Source organism: Scophthalmus maximus, chromosome 9 (assembly GCF_022379125.1).
Source record: "Scophthalmus maximus strain ysfricsl-2021 chromosome 9, ASM2237912v1, whole genome shotgun sequence".
NCBI lineage: Eukaryota > Metazoa > Chordata > Actinopteri > Pleuronectiformes > Scophthalmidae > Scophthalmus > Scophthalmus maximus.
Genome location: NC_061523.1, coordinates 10832641 through 10848248, shown reverse-complemented (window position 1 = coordinate 10848248; position 15608 = coordinate 10832641). Strand labels below are relative to the sequence as shown.

Genomic DNA, 15608 nt, shown 5'->3' with positions numbered 1-15608 from the left:
CAACAGACTTTTGTTTCCTTGATTTAAAAGCTTGCTTGTCATTACTGTAACTTCTCACTATGGCCAGTCTTTTTGTTCACATTAATGATAATCCAAGATCAGTCACAGACCTATGAATGAATCCAACAAATTTAGTGTTAGGATTTTCTTTGAGTTATTCCTTTTTTTTTTTTTTTTGGCACCTTTGACACAGACGGCCCAGATCAGCTGCAGGGGAACACCCACAAGGAAAGAACGGATGAATAAATAGACTGGCAGAAAGATATCGTCTGTGCTGGCTCGGTAGGCTTCCCTTGCCCCCTCACCTCACCACTCCCCTGTGGGTGGGGTCCTAGGCTGACTGTCGGGCTGTCTTTTGTTCCTACATGATGTCTTTGTCTCAAAATTACAATAATGCTAATTTTAAATTTTAACTTTCAAATTCTCTCAATGTATTGAATTCAAGTCCCTTTTCATCAAACTTGGGAGATCATTGTCAATAGGCTTCTGATAGTGCAACTTTACAATAATCAAACCTACATTAGGCTGTCTGTTGATCTGTTTTTTTATTAACATTTATAACTTCATGACTTACACATTGGTACTTATATATCGGTCATAAGCAATATTAATTAGCTTAAGTATATGTAAAAGATTAATCAGTATTTACAATATTGGGCAAATTTTGATGTTTTAATTTTGTTGTGTTCATATTTCATAAAAGTTAACTGGCCATTATTAGAATATTGCAGCAGAGACATTTACTGCGAAATAGCAATAAATGATGAAACTGAAATAGTAAAAACGTTAAAATCTTATGAAGGCCGTGTATTATATTACTGGTAAGGACGATTTTAGTTTATAGATAGTATTTCATATTTAGAAACGTCAAAACATGATGTTATTAATAATATATATTTATTGAAGAGAGCTCAACACTGTCGCACACGAAATGTCACGTGTCACCTGAACCACGCTCCGATTGGTCAAATTTCTCCGTGACAACTTCCGGTATAATGGAGAACCAGATTTGAATTCGCTTTTATTCGCTAAGTAACGTCTGTCTAGTCTTCGACCTCTGCCTCTTGTTTTGAACGACAGAAACGCGTGAGGTAATCATACCTCAAGTGAAATACATTCTAACGCGGTGCATTTTAAATTTTGAAGCATTCTAAAGGAAAAAACCGTTATACCGCTACCAAAAAGTCAATTCATGTAGCCAGGTGCTAACGATAACGCTCCTAACCTACCTAGCAACAGTAAGTTCTGTCGATCGCGTGGCTTTGTTTGTATAGCTTCCTTTTTGTTCTAACTTAACAAATGAACTCGTTTTAGGGAAGAAAAACACACACTTACCGACAGCAAGGCCAACGTTGTGGCTTATAAGTCACGTGTTTGCCTTTAGTGTTGGACTTGGAATATTAAATGGCTGATCGCTGGTGTGTTCACTGTTTCCACAGAGCAGAGGAAACTATGAATGATGACAACTGCAAGTTATTTGAAAGAGTTGCTGCGAAGATGGGGTGGTCGGACAAGGGAGGACTGGACACGGTGGAGAAGAAGGTGTGTACTTTATCAAACTATGGACATTTTTTTTTCCTTCTATTTAAATAACTTGTTGACAAATAGAATATCTGTTGGCTTGCAGGGAGAAGGAACAATTCACAAGCAAACACCAAGTGACATCAGTCCATAGACTGATCTACAGCTATGATAGTTGCATATTTTTCTCATTTGGAAGCAAAAACCAACAAATACCTGTCTGGTTTCCATTTATTTAATGCAAGGATTTTATGTTTTTATGTTATTTTAAGTTACCTTGAGCTGTGCATAATTTAAAAGGAATCTTTCACTCTTATCCGACATTTCATTGACAAAATGATAAATCAAGACGATAGTAAGCAGTTTGAGTTTCTGAAAATAATTGTTAGTTGTAGGTCTGTTTAAATGCTCTTTTGGGTTTTAGTAAGTTTCAATGTTTGTCTGTCTGTCTTCATGATTCCTAGCTGATGAGCACAATTGGAAAGACTCGTCTTGCCGCCACGAGTGGGCATCGACCTGTGGATCGATCCGCTTCGCCCGTCCAGCTTGTCCTCTCCGGGAGTGAGGACGACCCAGAGAAGGAGAACCAACGCTTCAAAAGTAACGAATACAGAAGCAAGTGGTTGACTGAGTCCAGTGACGACGACTTTGACCAGTGTGCGTGAGTTAAATTGTATAAATGTTGTCGAATTTTGTGACGCAGATTACACACTTGTTCACTTTTTCCTTTTTAATTCCATAGTTCTTGTGGGAAGGGCGACACCGAAAGCTAAGCCCCCTGCACAGAAAACTTGTAGTGCTGCAAAGAAAGACAGGTATGACAAATCTTCTCATGAAGCTTTTGTCTTGTTTTAGTTTGTCTCACCAAAGTTTTGGGAATGGTAGTTTAACTTACAAACCATTGCTGTCCTTTTGTCTCCTTTTAGTTCAAATGTTCATGTGGTGAGCTCTGATGAAGACGACGGTTTTGAGACATGTAAGTGGCAGTTTCCTGTTGGGTACAGTTCTTATTACATGTAACTTTTTGTCAGTAAATGATTTAAATTCTTAACAGTAGGATGTTGAGGGAAATATTTTAATGGATATTGAAATACTCTTCACTCAATTCATCCTTTTACCTATTGAAGTTCTGCAACGAGTGAAAACCCCGAGTGCCAAGCCAAGGGAATTATCAAAGAGTGCGAGTGAAGACAGGTACATTTTTGTTTGTCCTTTTAAATGCACCGTCTCTGTCTCTAAATCTTGTTTTTAAAATGATCTGCTTAACCCGTCTTTATCTTTAAAGCCTCAAAAGCTTCATAGTGAACGACTTCTCATCAGATGATGACTTTATTGACACTAATTTATCTTTGAAAGGTATGGCCTTAGAATTGCTATTAATACGTTACATTAATGTGTAATATTTCAAAGAGAAGCCGCTTGGAACTTAATGTGTATGATGGTGATGTTTTGCAGTGCCTAAGAAGAGCAACACTCCAGCAGCTCAGCTTCCGCTGAGGAGACCGATGTCTCAATGGGAGTCCCCAGTCTTCGTCAGTGACAGTGATGACGATGACAACATTGTGGTCAAGAGCACTTGGAGAACTCGCCACACGAAACCTAAACCCCCGGCAACAGCTAACAAAGATAATGCTCTGCTGTGTGATAAAGACAACAGTTCGCCGTCAATGCCTTTGCTTCCGGTCCCGTCCCCTTTTCCTTTTCGTCCACACGACACTCCGACCCCACCGGCGTCTCCCAAGCGTACTCTTTCAGCACCTGGTAAGCTGGATGACTCGGCCAGTTCTGAGGAGGAGTTCACATCCCTTCTGGAGAGACTGAAAAGGAAAAACCAACACACCAGCACTACACACTCGCCTAAGAACACCAAAGGTAACTGTTTTATTTTTACTGTCACAGACAAAAAAGCAGGTTCTTGCTTTTATATTCATTGTAGTTTAGACGGTGGTAATATCTTGGTTTTGTTTGTTTTTAAATCTAGAGTACAGCAAGGAGCCGCCTGTGTTTTTTCCTCCTGTAAAGGGACGCACAACATCAGCCACCAAAACATTAGCGGAGACACCTTTGAATGTGAAAACACCAGGGAAACTCACCACCTTGAGGCCCACGGTCAGTCAGACCGAGCCGAGACATGGCCCCACCAGCAGGTACCAGCTCTACGTACAACCTTGAATGTTGGAACAAATATTCTGACAATTTTGATTGTTTAATTGACATTTGTCTCTTTTCCTTTTAGGGTGGTGGTGTGTAAGACCCCAGGTTGCTTCCTGCAGTCACTGTCACTCCCTGGCTCCACCTATGGCCAGCGCTTCAAGCAGAACAAGGGCGACCTCACCAGTAGACTCTACCAGCTGTACAATATCAGTGTATTCGACAGTAAGGTGATGACCGACAAATCCCCCTTGTTTTGTTTATATCATTTATTTAGTTCACGGTAGTTCACGTTTAATCGCTTCGTTTACATTATTTATGTAGCTTCCTGTTGATATGCAAGTGACCTGGAATAAGAAGATGCGGAAAACAGCTGGTTACTGTATCACGGGGCAAGAGCGAGGCGGGGGGAGCCGCTACGCCCGCATCGAACTGTCCGAGAAAGTCTGTGATTCTGCAGGTAATGTTTCAGTAGCCCTGAGAGACTAATGGAACACAAGCCCTGTCTGCTTTATTGTTCCCAGATGTAAATATCTGCCATACATAGAAAAATCGTAATATATATATATATATACTTTGATTGAATCTCTTCATCAAAGTACCCAGTCTTTCTTTATTGTCCTTCCCTCCCAGATCGTCTCAGGGACACACTGATTCATGAGATGTGTCACGCCGCAACATGGCTGATCAATGGCGCAAGGGACGGGCACGGAACCTTCTGGAAGCTCTATGCCCGCAAGGCCACAGTGGTTCATCCCGAGCTGCCCATGGTCACTCGCTGCCACAGCTATGATATCAAATACAAATTCCAATACCAGTGCACCCGCTGTCAGAACTCGTAAGTCAAGTCAAATTCAACTGTCAACCTCACATCATTCCTTAATATTCATTTTGCAGACAGGTAATCATTTCCACATGATTCTTCACAGTATCGGCCGTCATTCCAAATCACTGGACACACAGCGGTTTGTGTGCGCCCTCTGCACGGGTCAACTCGTCTTGCTGACCCCTTCCAAGCCGCGTGCTCCCACGCCTTTTGCCAACTTCGTCAAAGAGAATTACGGGACTGCGCGACAGGAGCTAGTGGGACAAAGCCACGGGGAAGTGATGCGTAAGCTCAGTGCAGACTTTGCCTCCAAGACTAAACTCAGTCAAAGCTGAGATCTTGCGTGTAACTGTACATAAATGCCGCGTTGAGTCGCACAATCACAGGAGTCCCTGTTCAGATTCTCAAATACCTCCATCAACTAGTCTTACATCACAAAGCAGCTGGGATTGTTCATCTTGATTCAATATTTATACTTTTCATGTTTGTATTTGTCAGTATTTGATCATAGACTGGACCTGGTGAAACGGGAAAAAACTGAGCCTAGATAGCAAGTTAATGTTCCTGAGTGTGTCTTTGTGTCTTTTGTGTGCGTATGTTTATGATTGTGTTTTTAAACATTTGACTTTAAAGTTATGAACTCTTTAAATAAAGTTTAATCTTGACCATATCTGAAATGGACCCTTGACATTTTTATATAGGGATAACTATATCTGAGAAGCTGTGTGACAAGAACATTATTCTGTAATAATTTTACCTCATTTAGGATATTTGATGTTTAGTTAAACCTTTTCTTTTAAGGTCAGTTATAACCATAAGTTACACAAGTGTCGATGCCTTTGATATATAGCAGCAGCCATCACCCACCACCTGGGACTGTCACTCCCACATCCCTCAAGTCTAGTCTATGGATTACGCCCTCGGGAGCTGCAACAACTGACAACAGGAACAAAGTCACCAACTTAAGTAAGTCATAAAGTCTTATTCCATATCTGAATCCATGAGCAGTATCTTCTGTTCAGCATAAAAGATTTTTATCATATTTATTGCATCACCCTGAGATGCATTTCAAAGTCAAACAGTGTGTTCTATTAACTGCAGAGGAATAAAGTCAAGCTTTCGTGATGCAAGTTTTAAAAACTGTTCTGATAATTACCTAGATAAGGGATACTTGTAATAGATGAAAACAAAAGAACGAACTGCTTCAGGATATTTAATTTGTATTTTAAACACTAATATATTGTGGATCTGCTTATGAATTCACCATACTGTATATCATACAAAACATTCGAGATTACAGGAGAGTAAATGTACACAACAGAAGGATAAATAGTCGGGGCTACAAGAAAAACACAATCGATCAGCCATATTTTAAAGATAATGAGACGGTGTTTAAGGTCAGAGGGGTTTGGGCAGCTTCCCTGACTGATCACCCCCTTAAAGAGGCACAGGCACAAATCCACAGGCAGCACTGAGGGGAGACAGCACCACCCGGTTATCAAGCGGTTACCTTACTACAGAAGAGTATTAGGGCCCCCATTTTACAGTTCGAGAATAATGTCGAGGATGAGATCTAACTAAATCAGATTTTTTTTTTTACAATTTGCATATTGAGAATAAAGTCAAAATGTCGAATAGATCTTAAAATGTCACGTTTAAAGTCAAACTTTTAAGAATATATCAAACAACTTGTGTTAGTGCATATGACTTCCTCGACAAAATGCCTTGCGTAATTGTTCTTGTTTTAGTAGCAAGGAAATTCTCTTCGGTAGAGATTGTGCTGAAAACTGTCCGTTCGTGGTGAGAAACCACACGAACTTGGAAATCTGGAACAATGGCAGCTCATATGGATGTTAGTCGCTCCTGTAACTGGATTTGACCAGAGGAGTTGACATGTCATCTTTATTCTCGAAATACAAAAAAACCCCTCTTATATCCTTTAGGCTACTAAAATGTAAAAGAAAAAAAATCTTCCTCCTCTCATATTTTTCTCACGTCTGGCCCTAATATTCTTACTTACCTAACAGCTATTACAAAATATAAAAGAGATGAAACACACGAGTCGCCAGTATAAATCGAGCATCTTATAGATGGTTGAATTAATGCACACACTGTATTATCAATCAAAGCACTGTAATGTAATGTCACCATAGAATTTCTTGACAAAAAATAACCAACAAAAATATTAATATTTCATCAATGTGTGTTTTTTTGGCAAATGCAATGTAGATGACTAAGTGACTCGAAGCAAGATGGATCAGTGGTTCATGACTTTGACTGAAGTGTTGGACATATAAACCTTTAGAAGTGAAAGTGTATGACACGACAGAATAATAGAGGGAACATTTTGACAAGGAATAACTAGATATATGTCTATGAGCAGCATTACATGTACAACCACCACCGGTCCTCTCAGCGCTGGGTCAACGAGCCCATGACATCGAGCTTCTTTCCTTCAGTACAGGCAGGTTTTCTTCATGATGCGCAGGAACTCCTGCTGGTTGACTTCTCCGTCTCCGTCCCTGTCGGCTTCGTCGATCATTTCCTTCACAGGCGTGCAACGTAAAGAGGAAGATGAGGAGAAGAACGGAGCACATGAGGCTAAAGTTTGACTGCATTTACGAGCAAATGTTGTGTTGACATTATTTGAAAATCACAGTTGTGAACCAACGAGCCTGACACTCACAGTAGTCTGTGTTCGTAACATATGAATACTGCTCTATTACATAATCATGTGCTTTACCTGCAGCTCTTCATCTGTCAGGTTCTCTCCGAGCTCTTTGGCTACTCTCTTCAGATTCTTGAAGGAGATCCTTCCTGTCTCGTCATCATCGAACAGCCGGAAAGCTTTCAGGATCTCCTCTTTGGAGTCTTTCTCGGCCTGATGGGTGAGAAGAAGAAGAAGGTTTTTACTACAAGCTGCTATTCTGCAGTTATGTAGTAGTCTAAATCTGTCAATATAAATGGGACAGACAAGGTGAAGTGAGGTTTGTTGGCTCTAACAGACTGAATAAAATTCAATTCCTGTGGAGTCACAATGAATGCGCATTAAGTATAGCTGCTAACGTAGACATATACCATTTTCTGGGTCATGACACTGAGGAAGTCGGCAAAGGAGATTTTCCCTGTGCCATCCTTATCCACTTCACCAATCATCTTCTTGATCTCCTCTTTCTTGGGTTCAAACCCCAGAGCTCTCATCGCGACCTGGCGACAGTGAGGAAGACGAACAGATCAGTACACAACAGGAAACAGATTCTTCCTCCCCCGACACGTGTTGATTGTGTTCAGTGTTTTTTGCCTTTCAGATTTGTGTTTCACCTTGAGCTCTTTGACATCAATGTGTCCGGAGCCATCTGTGTCAAACAGCTCAAAGGCCTCCCTGATCTCCTGCTTCTGCTCCTCGGTCAGCTCTGGTTTGGGGGTCGTCTTCTTGCGAGGAGGGGGCACTGGGCCCTGCAGGGACGGTCTCTTGGCACTGGTCGCCTGGTGGGATCACAGGAGGGGAGGTAGAAGGAAAAGAAAAATAGAGTTACCACGTTTAGGATAACTTCAGAATCAGAGAGTATTCTGTGTGTAAAAATGTATTTCCTCTTACATACAAACAACAAGATTGGGGAACTACTGAAACATCAATAACCCGTGGCAACACATTAACAAAGATTTAGGTCAAAATTAGACATTTCACTCACCATAAGTGTCTGTGTGTTTGATTGGCAAAAAGAGGAGGAACTGCTAATCTATTAGGTAATCAATGTTTTCCTCTGGGCGATGAAGCCTCCCTATCATTTAGAGAGGAAGAGATCACAAGACGCCTTAACAGACGCCAGTAGATCGCATTGATCGATTAGCTACACTGCATCTAAGATCTTATTCTCTTATGCATAAACGAACCTCCTGTTTATTTCGAAGGGTCGGCAGCTGAAATGTGGAAAAATAAACGTCTTGTAGCTCACTGCACGTACAGGTTCAGCTGCGCGATGGCGTGTGGGTGTTTGATTTGTCCACCCTCTGAGCCAGCAGACAAGCGCGTCATTTCACGACCGCCCCGGGTTTTAAGGCAGGAATGGACAGGCACACGCTGGAGTCGAAAAGAAACGCACCAGTCGGGCAAAGAGATGATTGGTTGCTGGATATCACGGGACGCGAGACATGATCGGAAAATCCAGAGATGTGAAGAATGAAGTTAAGTTTCCTATAGAAATATTAAATGCTGGAACAGTAAATAAGGAAGGTAAGAATTTTGCCACATATATATACAATATACATACACATATATGTGTGTGTGTGTGTGTGTGTGTGTGTGTGTGTGTGTGTGTGTGTGTGTGTGTATATATATATATATCAGAGTTTTTACTGTATAATATAAATGGTGCATTTGCTCATACTGTTCTGACATTGTCTCAATACACCCTCTGGTGTCAGTAGGCCTCAAATCATAGATATATTGCGTTGATAAAACTGCTTTTAACAGAATATATTATAATAACAATTATTATTATTATCATCATCATCGTCGTCGTCGTCGTCGTCGTCGTCGTTGTTGTCATTATTATTATGTTGCCATTATTGCCAGGAGGGCCATCATCATTACCCCTTAGGAAACACATTATTATCATAGTGGTCCACAGCATCACACACCACATTCCATGTATGTTGAAATATGAAACAAGCCATCAGTGGCCACCTTATTAGGGTGCAACTCTGCCTTTAGTTCTGTTGTTTTTGTCATTTATCGTTTTTCACTTCGACTATAGTTCTTTATTTCTTTTTTGTATTGCTGTTTCTTTTACTTCGCAATTTCACTTTTCTCATCGGACAAGGTTATTAGGGCCCGAGCCACTGACAAAGACAGCGAGGAATCGAAGGAATTATTATTATTGTAAGTTTTGTAATTTAAATAATGTTACATCAAATGGAACTGTGGGGGAGGTCTTTGAGCTTGGAGGTGGATGGCACCAGGTCGTGATCCCCGATTGGTTTAAATTGTGGCGTTCTTTGACGTACCCGGAACACCATTGGCTGCTCGCAGACGCCCCCTTTGTGTCGAGCGTCGGGTCCGCCAATCACAGAGCTGCTCTCGCTGAGCTGATGCACACGGTCAGTGGTTTGTTCGCGGGAAGGTCTCGCTGTCCGGAGAAGACCGCAGGTGAGTGGCACCGATACGTGTTGTGGTAAAAGTCCACACGGTTGCGAGGCGCGTGTTTTACACTCAGGAACACTTCCTCTACAGACTGCTCGTAAAGAAAACTGTTGTCGCCACGGTGCCGGCCGGCTGTTGATATCACCTGTTGGTCTCCCCTCGCTCCCCATGGCCACGCGTGTCCGACCGGTGAGTTGCACGACAGAAGTAGTTCATCATGAAGTCCTGCTTCATCCCTAACAGAGGCTGCGGAAGTGCTGTTGGTTCGCCTGTAACGTGTCAATCACCTTGTGTCGCACAGAGTAACAAGCGCTGCGCGGTGATCGGCGGCTCCGGCTTCCTGGGCAGACACCTGGTGGAGAAGCTGCTGGACCGAGGCTACTCTGTGTCGGTGTTCGACATCCGTCAGAGCTACGAGCTGCCCGGTGTCACCTTCCACCAGGGAGACCTCTGCGACCCGCAGGTAAGGACCTGTCCCCAGAGACTGTTGAGAGCAGGGGCGGGTCTAGAGAGTTGTTGATGGGGGGCCCATGCTGGGGCACAGACTTAGAGAGGGCGGCACATTTAAAGCTTCAGTGCATAATATTTAGAATAACTAATTTAAATAAATTTAATATATTGTTCATATCTATGTGTTCATATATGTATAATCTCCTGCAGCAAAGAACCGATGTTTTTTCGTCAACGTTGAATGAGTTAAATAAAGTCACATGAGGTGGACCAGACCTCCCTGTGAGTCGCCATGTTTGCTCGTCGTGTTGAATACGTTTGGTGCACAAAACAGTACAGAATGCGACGCGTTTGCGTTGAATGTTCAGCGCTGCCGGACACCGGAAATGTAATCAGCGGTGCGCCACCATAAAGTGTCCCCTGTCGGGTGTTCAGTTGGCTGTGTTTTGCAACTTCACCACCAGATGCCACCAGAAACGTAAAAAAATCACACACTTAGGTTTTAATTAGATGTAAAATGTAAAACAGAAAAAAAAAAAAAAATCTTTCAAATAAAAGGATTTCTCTGTACTGTAACTGTCCCAGTTCAGGGGCCGACTCCTTCGTAGGCTACATTTGAAGGCCCTTTTAAAAAAGTTGCAGACAAATAAGTGCTTTCCTTCCTGAGCAACGAAGGATCCAACGAGTGGATCCCTCATGGCCCAACCTTTACCTGGATTCATTGTGCGGCGGTGTCAAACTTTCTCGTATGGTGTGCAACTGCAGCTCCGCTGCTAGGTGACAGTGGTAAGAGCGGAACATGCCGGTGACGACAAGTAGGAATTCCGCCGTAGGCAAGATCATCCACTTTTGGTTCAGCCTTTGCGTTCTACGCCTGGCCTCTATGGGTTAGGGTCCTGGTGCCATCTGGTGCTCCACTAGCTGCCACAACAGTCAGATGGATGGTTTTCTGTGTTGGTCTGTCGCAGGCTCTGTTGCCGGCCCTGAGGGACGTGTCCCTGGTCTTCCACTGCGCCTCCCCAGCCCCTGGCAGTGATAACCGGGCTCTGTTCGAGAGCGTCAACATTCAGGGCACGCGCACCATCATCCAGGCCTGCATCAAGGCTGGAGTACAGGTGAGGAAACCAGGGAGTGACAGACTGGGACGTTCTTATTTATTTTTTCTTATTTTAAGGATGAGTGATGCCACTGAAGTTTTTGAACTTGTTTTATTTATTTATTTTACCAGAAATTGGTCCTGACTAGCAGTGCCAGTGTGGTGTTTGAAGGGACGGACATCAAGAACGGGGGAGAGGACCTGCCATATGCGAAGAAGCCCATCGACTATTACACAGAGACCAAGATCGAGCAGGAGAAGGTGAGAGTGGTGTTTTTCAATTTGACTTGACTGGTTTCATCGGTGTAGCTCAGTTGTTAAAATACTGAACTCAGCAGACGGTAGTGCGAGTTCCAGCTCCTCGTAATTTTGAAATAAATAAATAATTTTAATGGATTGAGCTGCCGAATCAGTAGTTCTCCTTTACGGAGGAGTGCTTGGGACGGGCATGAGAAGAGGGAGATTTTGTTTTCACCGAATAGCCGGGAGCATCCCCGATGAGACTTGACTCCTTTCTATTCTGTCTTTGTTCCAGCTGGTCCTTGGAGCATGTGATAAGGAGAAGGGTTTCCTCACGGTCGCCATCCGGCCTCATGGCATCTTTGGCCCCCGGGACCCACAGCTGGTTCCTATCCTGGTGGACACGGCTCGCAGGGGCAAGATGAAGTTCATCATCGGGTAAGTCTTTTGGCAGCACTTAACAATTCATGGCATTGATGCTTATTCAGCTGTGCTACCAGCCTTTCACATGTGACCAACACAGCAGGAAATTGTCTCGGTAGATCATGCGGGAGGCGAGACATGTTTTGTTTACAGTCATCAACACGCCCACCCGCTTGTTGTGAATGATCTGGGGATTTTCCTTCTGTATTCTCACATGGCCTTACTTGGGCATTTTGCCAATGTTGCAAATGTTACTCAGCGGCTGACAGGCAAAGTTCAGGAAAATGTCCAGAGCAACATTCGTGGACATTGGCGTTCTCACATACAGCCCCTTACAGAAAACTTCAGGGAAAAGGTCCGGACAACAGTGTGTCTGAAAGCAGCTCAACTGGAGTCAGCTTAAGTTAGACTCACATCTCGCGGTGCACGTCATATCAACTAGAATTGAATGATATTCTTGCCATTTTATTATCCCTGAAACTTACTTCTAAACCCCCATATAAAGTCGTCTCCCTCTTCAACCACACTGTCACCGTCATACCCACTACTCACCTGCCATTTGAAAGGATGGTTTTAGTCATGTGTGCTGAGGGACAGTTGTTTCTTGTTTTTTGACTTCTCTATCCTCAACGTCATTTCTCTTTATTTCATTTGCCGCAGTGACGGGACCAACCTGGTGGATTTCACCTTTGTGGAGAACGTAGTCCATGGACACATCCTGGCTGCTGAACGCCTGAGGCCGGACTCGCCCATATGTGGAAAAGTGAGTGAAAGCACTTGTTTTAAAAATATTTTCTCCTTGAGATCCTGCTGCTAGTTACGAAACACCCAGCTTTAGGTTCCAACCTCTGCGTATCTGCGATCTCTTTGCAAGATTAAATATTTGGTCTTTTATCCCCTGCTTCACTTTCAGCCGTACCACATCACCAACGACGAGCCAGTTCGATTCTGGGACTTCATGTCTGAGGTGTTGGTGGGGCTGGGGTATGCTGCGCCGCGCTACCACCTCCCCTACACCCTCGTGTACGGACTGGCCCTGCTCCTCTGGCTGCTGGCCCTGATCCTGCGTCCTCTGGTGTCCTTCAGACCCACGTTTACTCCCATGAGAGTGGCTCTGGCTGGAACCCACCACTACTACAGCTGCGAACGTGCCAAGCAGGACATGGGCTACAAACCGGTGGTCGGTCTGAAGGAGGGGATCGCTCGCACGGTGCAGAGCTACCCTCATCTCCGACGAGGGGCTTGAGGAAGACTGTTGGGACGTGTGTTGGTCAAATCGAAAAAATGAGAAAAGAGACGGTTTATCTTCACCCAAACCTCACAGTGTTTATGTTTATCTGCAGTTTTGTCCAGAAGGTGGCAGCAGAGAGTATCCTAGTTTTTGTTAACACATTGCCGTCTGAAGTTTTAAAGCACTTAGTTAACAGTTTAAAGTTCAAGTTTAATCTTACACTGTGAATACTGCAAATCTTCTGTGTTCCTGTTCCAACCATGTGCTGTACACACATTGAGATGCTGCTGATGAATCAAAATGCCTTAATACATTCAACTAAATGATGGACAGGAATGTGTATTTCATTTGCTTTATGGGCGCCTTAGTTTGAATTAAGAGTCCTGATGTTACAGCACACCGTGATTTTTTTAGTCAAATAGTGTGCCTCCATGTTGTGGCGAGAAGACAGCTCCCCCCTTGCACAGTGACACATGCATATCAAACTGGTTTTCTGGGCTATTTTGAAGACTTGCTCAAATCTCCGATCTCATCCCCATCCAGATCATTAAGATGAATAAGAGCAGCAACTGTGAGCCAGGCCGTATTGGCTGAACAGAGGCAAATCCCCGCAGCCAGGTTCCAAAGTCTCAAAGAGTGGAGGCTGTAATATAAAGCAGCGTATTACTGATAATAATTTATAGCATTGATTCGCACTTTTTCAAGTTTGCCTGAGAACAACAGTCATATATATGTTGTAACAGCTTTTGGTTGCTGTGACTGTTCCTCATGAGCATATAAAAAGGAATCATTTAATGAGAGTCTGGTGTAAGAGACGGTCCTCATTCTGTTTAAGAATATTTTTTTCTGAAGCTCCGCCGATGTAAGACAATAACATGAGTGAGAGAAAAGGGGGGATTTTTGCATTGAAAGAACAGAAACCTTGCGGGATCCCTCCCTGCATTGAATCACATTAACACAAGGGAGGAGGATCTCTTTCGTTGGAATTGTATTCGGGAAAGTTCTTTCAGGTCTGTGAGCAGGGGGAAGGACTGCAGCAGTCAGGAACTATGTCATTGCACACGTGAAGTCGAGACAGACTTAACATATCACATATAGGACTTGCGTACGGCATCCACATGCATACATTTAGAACACAGTATTTTCATAGATGCATAAATCATCTTTGTCTCTCTGTCGCCACTGCCTGAATCTGGTATTGGATACTACGTATCATCAGTGTTTGTATGAGTTGGGCAAACTGCTAGAATACAATAATGGGATGGGCAATGAAAATCCGTCTGGAGCTGCAGTCCCTCTATTTACACGTTCAATCTGTCATCCTGTCGTTTTGATAATGACGGAGTTGTTACCAAAGTGTCGATCAGAGTGACTCATTTTCACGATAGCAGTGTTGAATGTATTAATTGGCTGTTCCTCTTTTTTTCTTCTCCACGAGGTCAATCATTTTTGTCATTCCTCGTGTTGGTGTGGTGACGACGAGGTGGGGGTTAGGTTCAGATACTTTGCATTTCTCGTTTTAATTCTACGCAGGCAGCACCCAGGTGATTCACTGTGAGAGTAGGAGCCAACGGGCAAGGCCGTCCGACTGGTTTCTGCAGGGACGGGGATCCATGCAGAGAATAGACGTGCGCGTTGACACTTGCCAGTGTGAAACTTTGCCTCTCAGACTTGCTAATGTCCTCTTCCACCCACTCTCGGTGACATGTTGCGAAATTCATCCGCACCCTTTTTTTGTCATTTGGAACAGCTTTTTGCGAATGTGAGGATAGCATGTGTGAGATTGTTTCTTTTTTCATACAGAACCAGGCGTGGGTTAATTTCCATGTTGAGTACATACTGAGTCCTCTCTCCACTGACATTTGGTGAAGGAATTGTTGGACAATTGCAGGAGCATGGTCATCAATTCTCCTGTCTTTCACTTTGGTCCAACACAGACAGACACTTAGATTGTGCTCACAAAGGAGGTGAAAATGATTTCACTAATAATTTCACCAAGCTCTAATCATGTCAGAAAACGAAATCCCTTCAGACTACACATTTATGAATGAGTGGTTTCAATATACGTTTGGACAAAAGCACATGAGAAAGTACTGAACATTTTAAATTTGCCCTTATAAAAATTTGAAATCTGTGTTCCAATTAGAAAAAAAAAGATATCCTTAGATTGACTTGTATGTTATTTGTTATGGTCGTCCGGACCACTGTTCCTATTTGTTATCTCGGCCCAAGTTGTGTTTGTGCTGTGCTCGATCTGATTTCTAGTGATGCGTGTGCATTGTTCCTACCCAGCTCCCACAGGGAGATGTCGCCGCCACTGGCTTGGCCCTGCTCGCTCTCACACTCGACTGTCAGCCCCCCACCTGTACGACAGGTGTGTGTGTGTGTGTGTGTGTGTGTGTGTGTGCCTGCTAACTCCCATGAACAAAGCGCAGATGTAGTAATCAAAGACAAAAATCATCCTTAGCAACCTCGTAGCAACGCGCGCGCGCGCACACACCCACGCGCGCGCGCACGAACAGACAAA

The 15608-nt window shown here is 43.4% G+C and overlaps 3 protein-coding genes across 6 annotated transcripts; 2 read left to right on the top strand and 1 right to left on the bottom strand.

The window, feature by feature from the left end:
- The first annotated feature begins 211 nt into the window (after positions 1-211).
- gcna (germ cell nuclear acidic peptidase) lies at positions 212-5168 on the top strand. Of its 3 annotated transcripts, none has more exons than XM_035649383.2 (13): positions 212-282; positions 1440-1542; positions 1986-2178; positions 2264-2336; positions 2448-2497; positions 2649-2715; positions 2807-2877; positions 2977-3393; positions 3503-3668; positions 3758-3902; positions 3997-4132; positions 4306-4510; positions 4602-5168. In XM_035649383.2, exons 2-13 carry the CDS (start codon positions 1453-1455, stop codon positions 4831-4833), a joined length of 1845 nt encoding a protein of 614 aa, XP_035505276.2. In that variant the 5' UTR covers positions 212-282; positions 1440-1452; the 3' UTR covers positions 4834-5168. The 3 variants fall into 3 exon arrangements, with proteins under 3 accessions (XP_035505276.2, XP_035505275.2, XP_035505274.2); XM_035649382.2 differs by lacking the exon at positions 212-282 and adding an exon at positions 966-1091; XM_035649381.2 differs by lacking the exon at positions 212-282 and adding an exon at positions 983-1238.
- Positions 5169-5695: 527 nt separating this feature from the next.
- cetn2 (centrin, EF-hand protein, 2) lies at positions 5696-15519 on the bottom strand. Of its 2 annotated transcripts, none has more exons than XM_035649670.2 (5): positions 15370-15519; positions 7820-7984; positions 7577-7705; positions 7242-7379; positions 5696-7043 (listed from the first exon to the last, which is right to left on the bottom strand). In XM_035649670.2, exons 3-5 carry the CDS (start codon positions 7697-7699, stop codon positions 6954-6956), a joined length of 351 nt encoding a protein of 116 aa, XP_035505563.1. In that variant the 5' UTR covers positions 7700-7705; positions 7820-7984; positions 15370-15519; the 3' UTR covers positions 5696-6953. The 2 variants fall into 2 exon arrangements, with proteins under 2 accessions (XP_035505563.1, XP_035505561.1); XM_035649668.2 differs by lacking the exon at positions 15370-15519 and adding an exon at positions 8191-8528.
- On the top strand, positions 9060-13413 carry nsdhl (NAD(P) dependent steroid dehydrogenase-like). The gene is made up of 8 exons (XM_035649667.2): positions 9060-9647; positions 9732-9830; positions 9943-10104; positions 11060-11206; positions 11320-11448; positions 11723-11865; positions 12511-12613; positions 12764-13413. Exons 2-8 carry the CDS (start codon positions 9810-9812, stop codon positions 13094-13096), a joined length of 1038 nt encoding a protein of 345 aa, XP_035505560.2. The 5' UTR covers positions 9060-9647; positions 9732-9809; the 3' UTR covers positions 13097-13413.
- Positions 15520-15608: the final 89 nt, after the last annotated feature.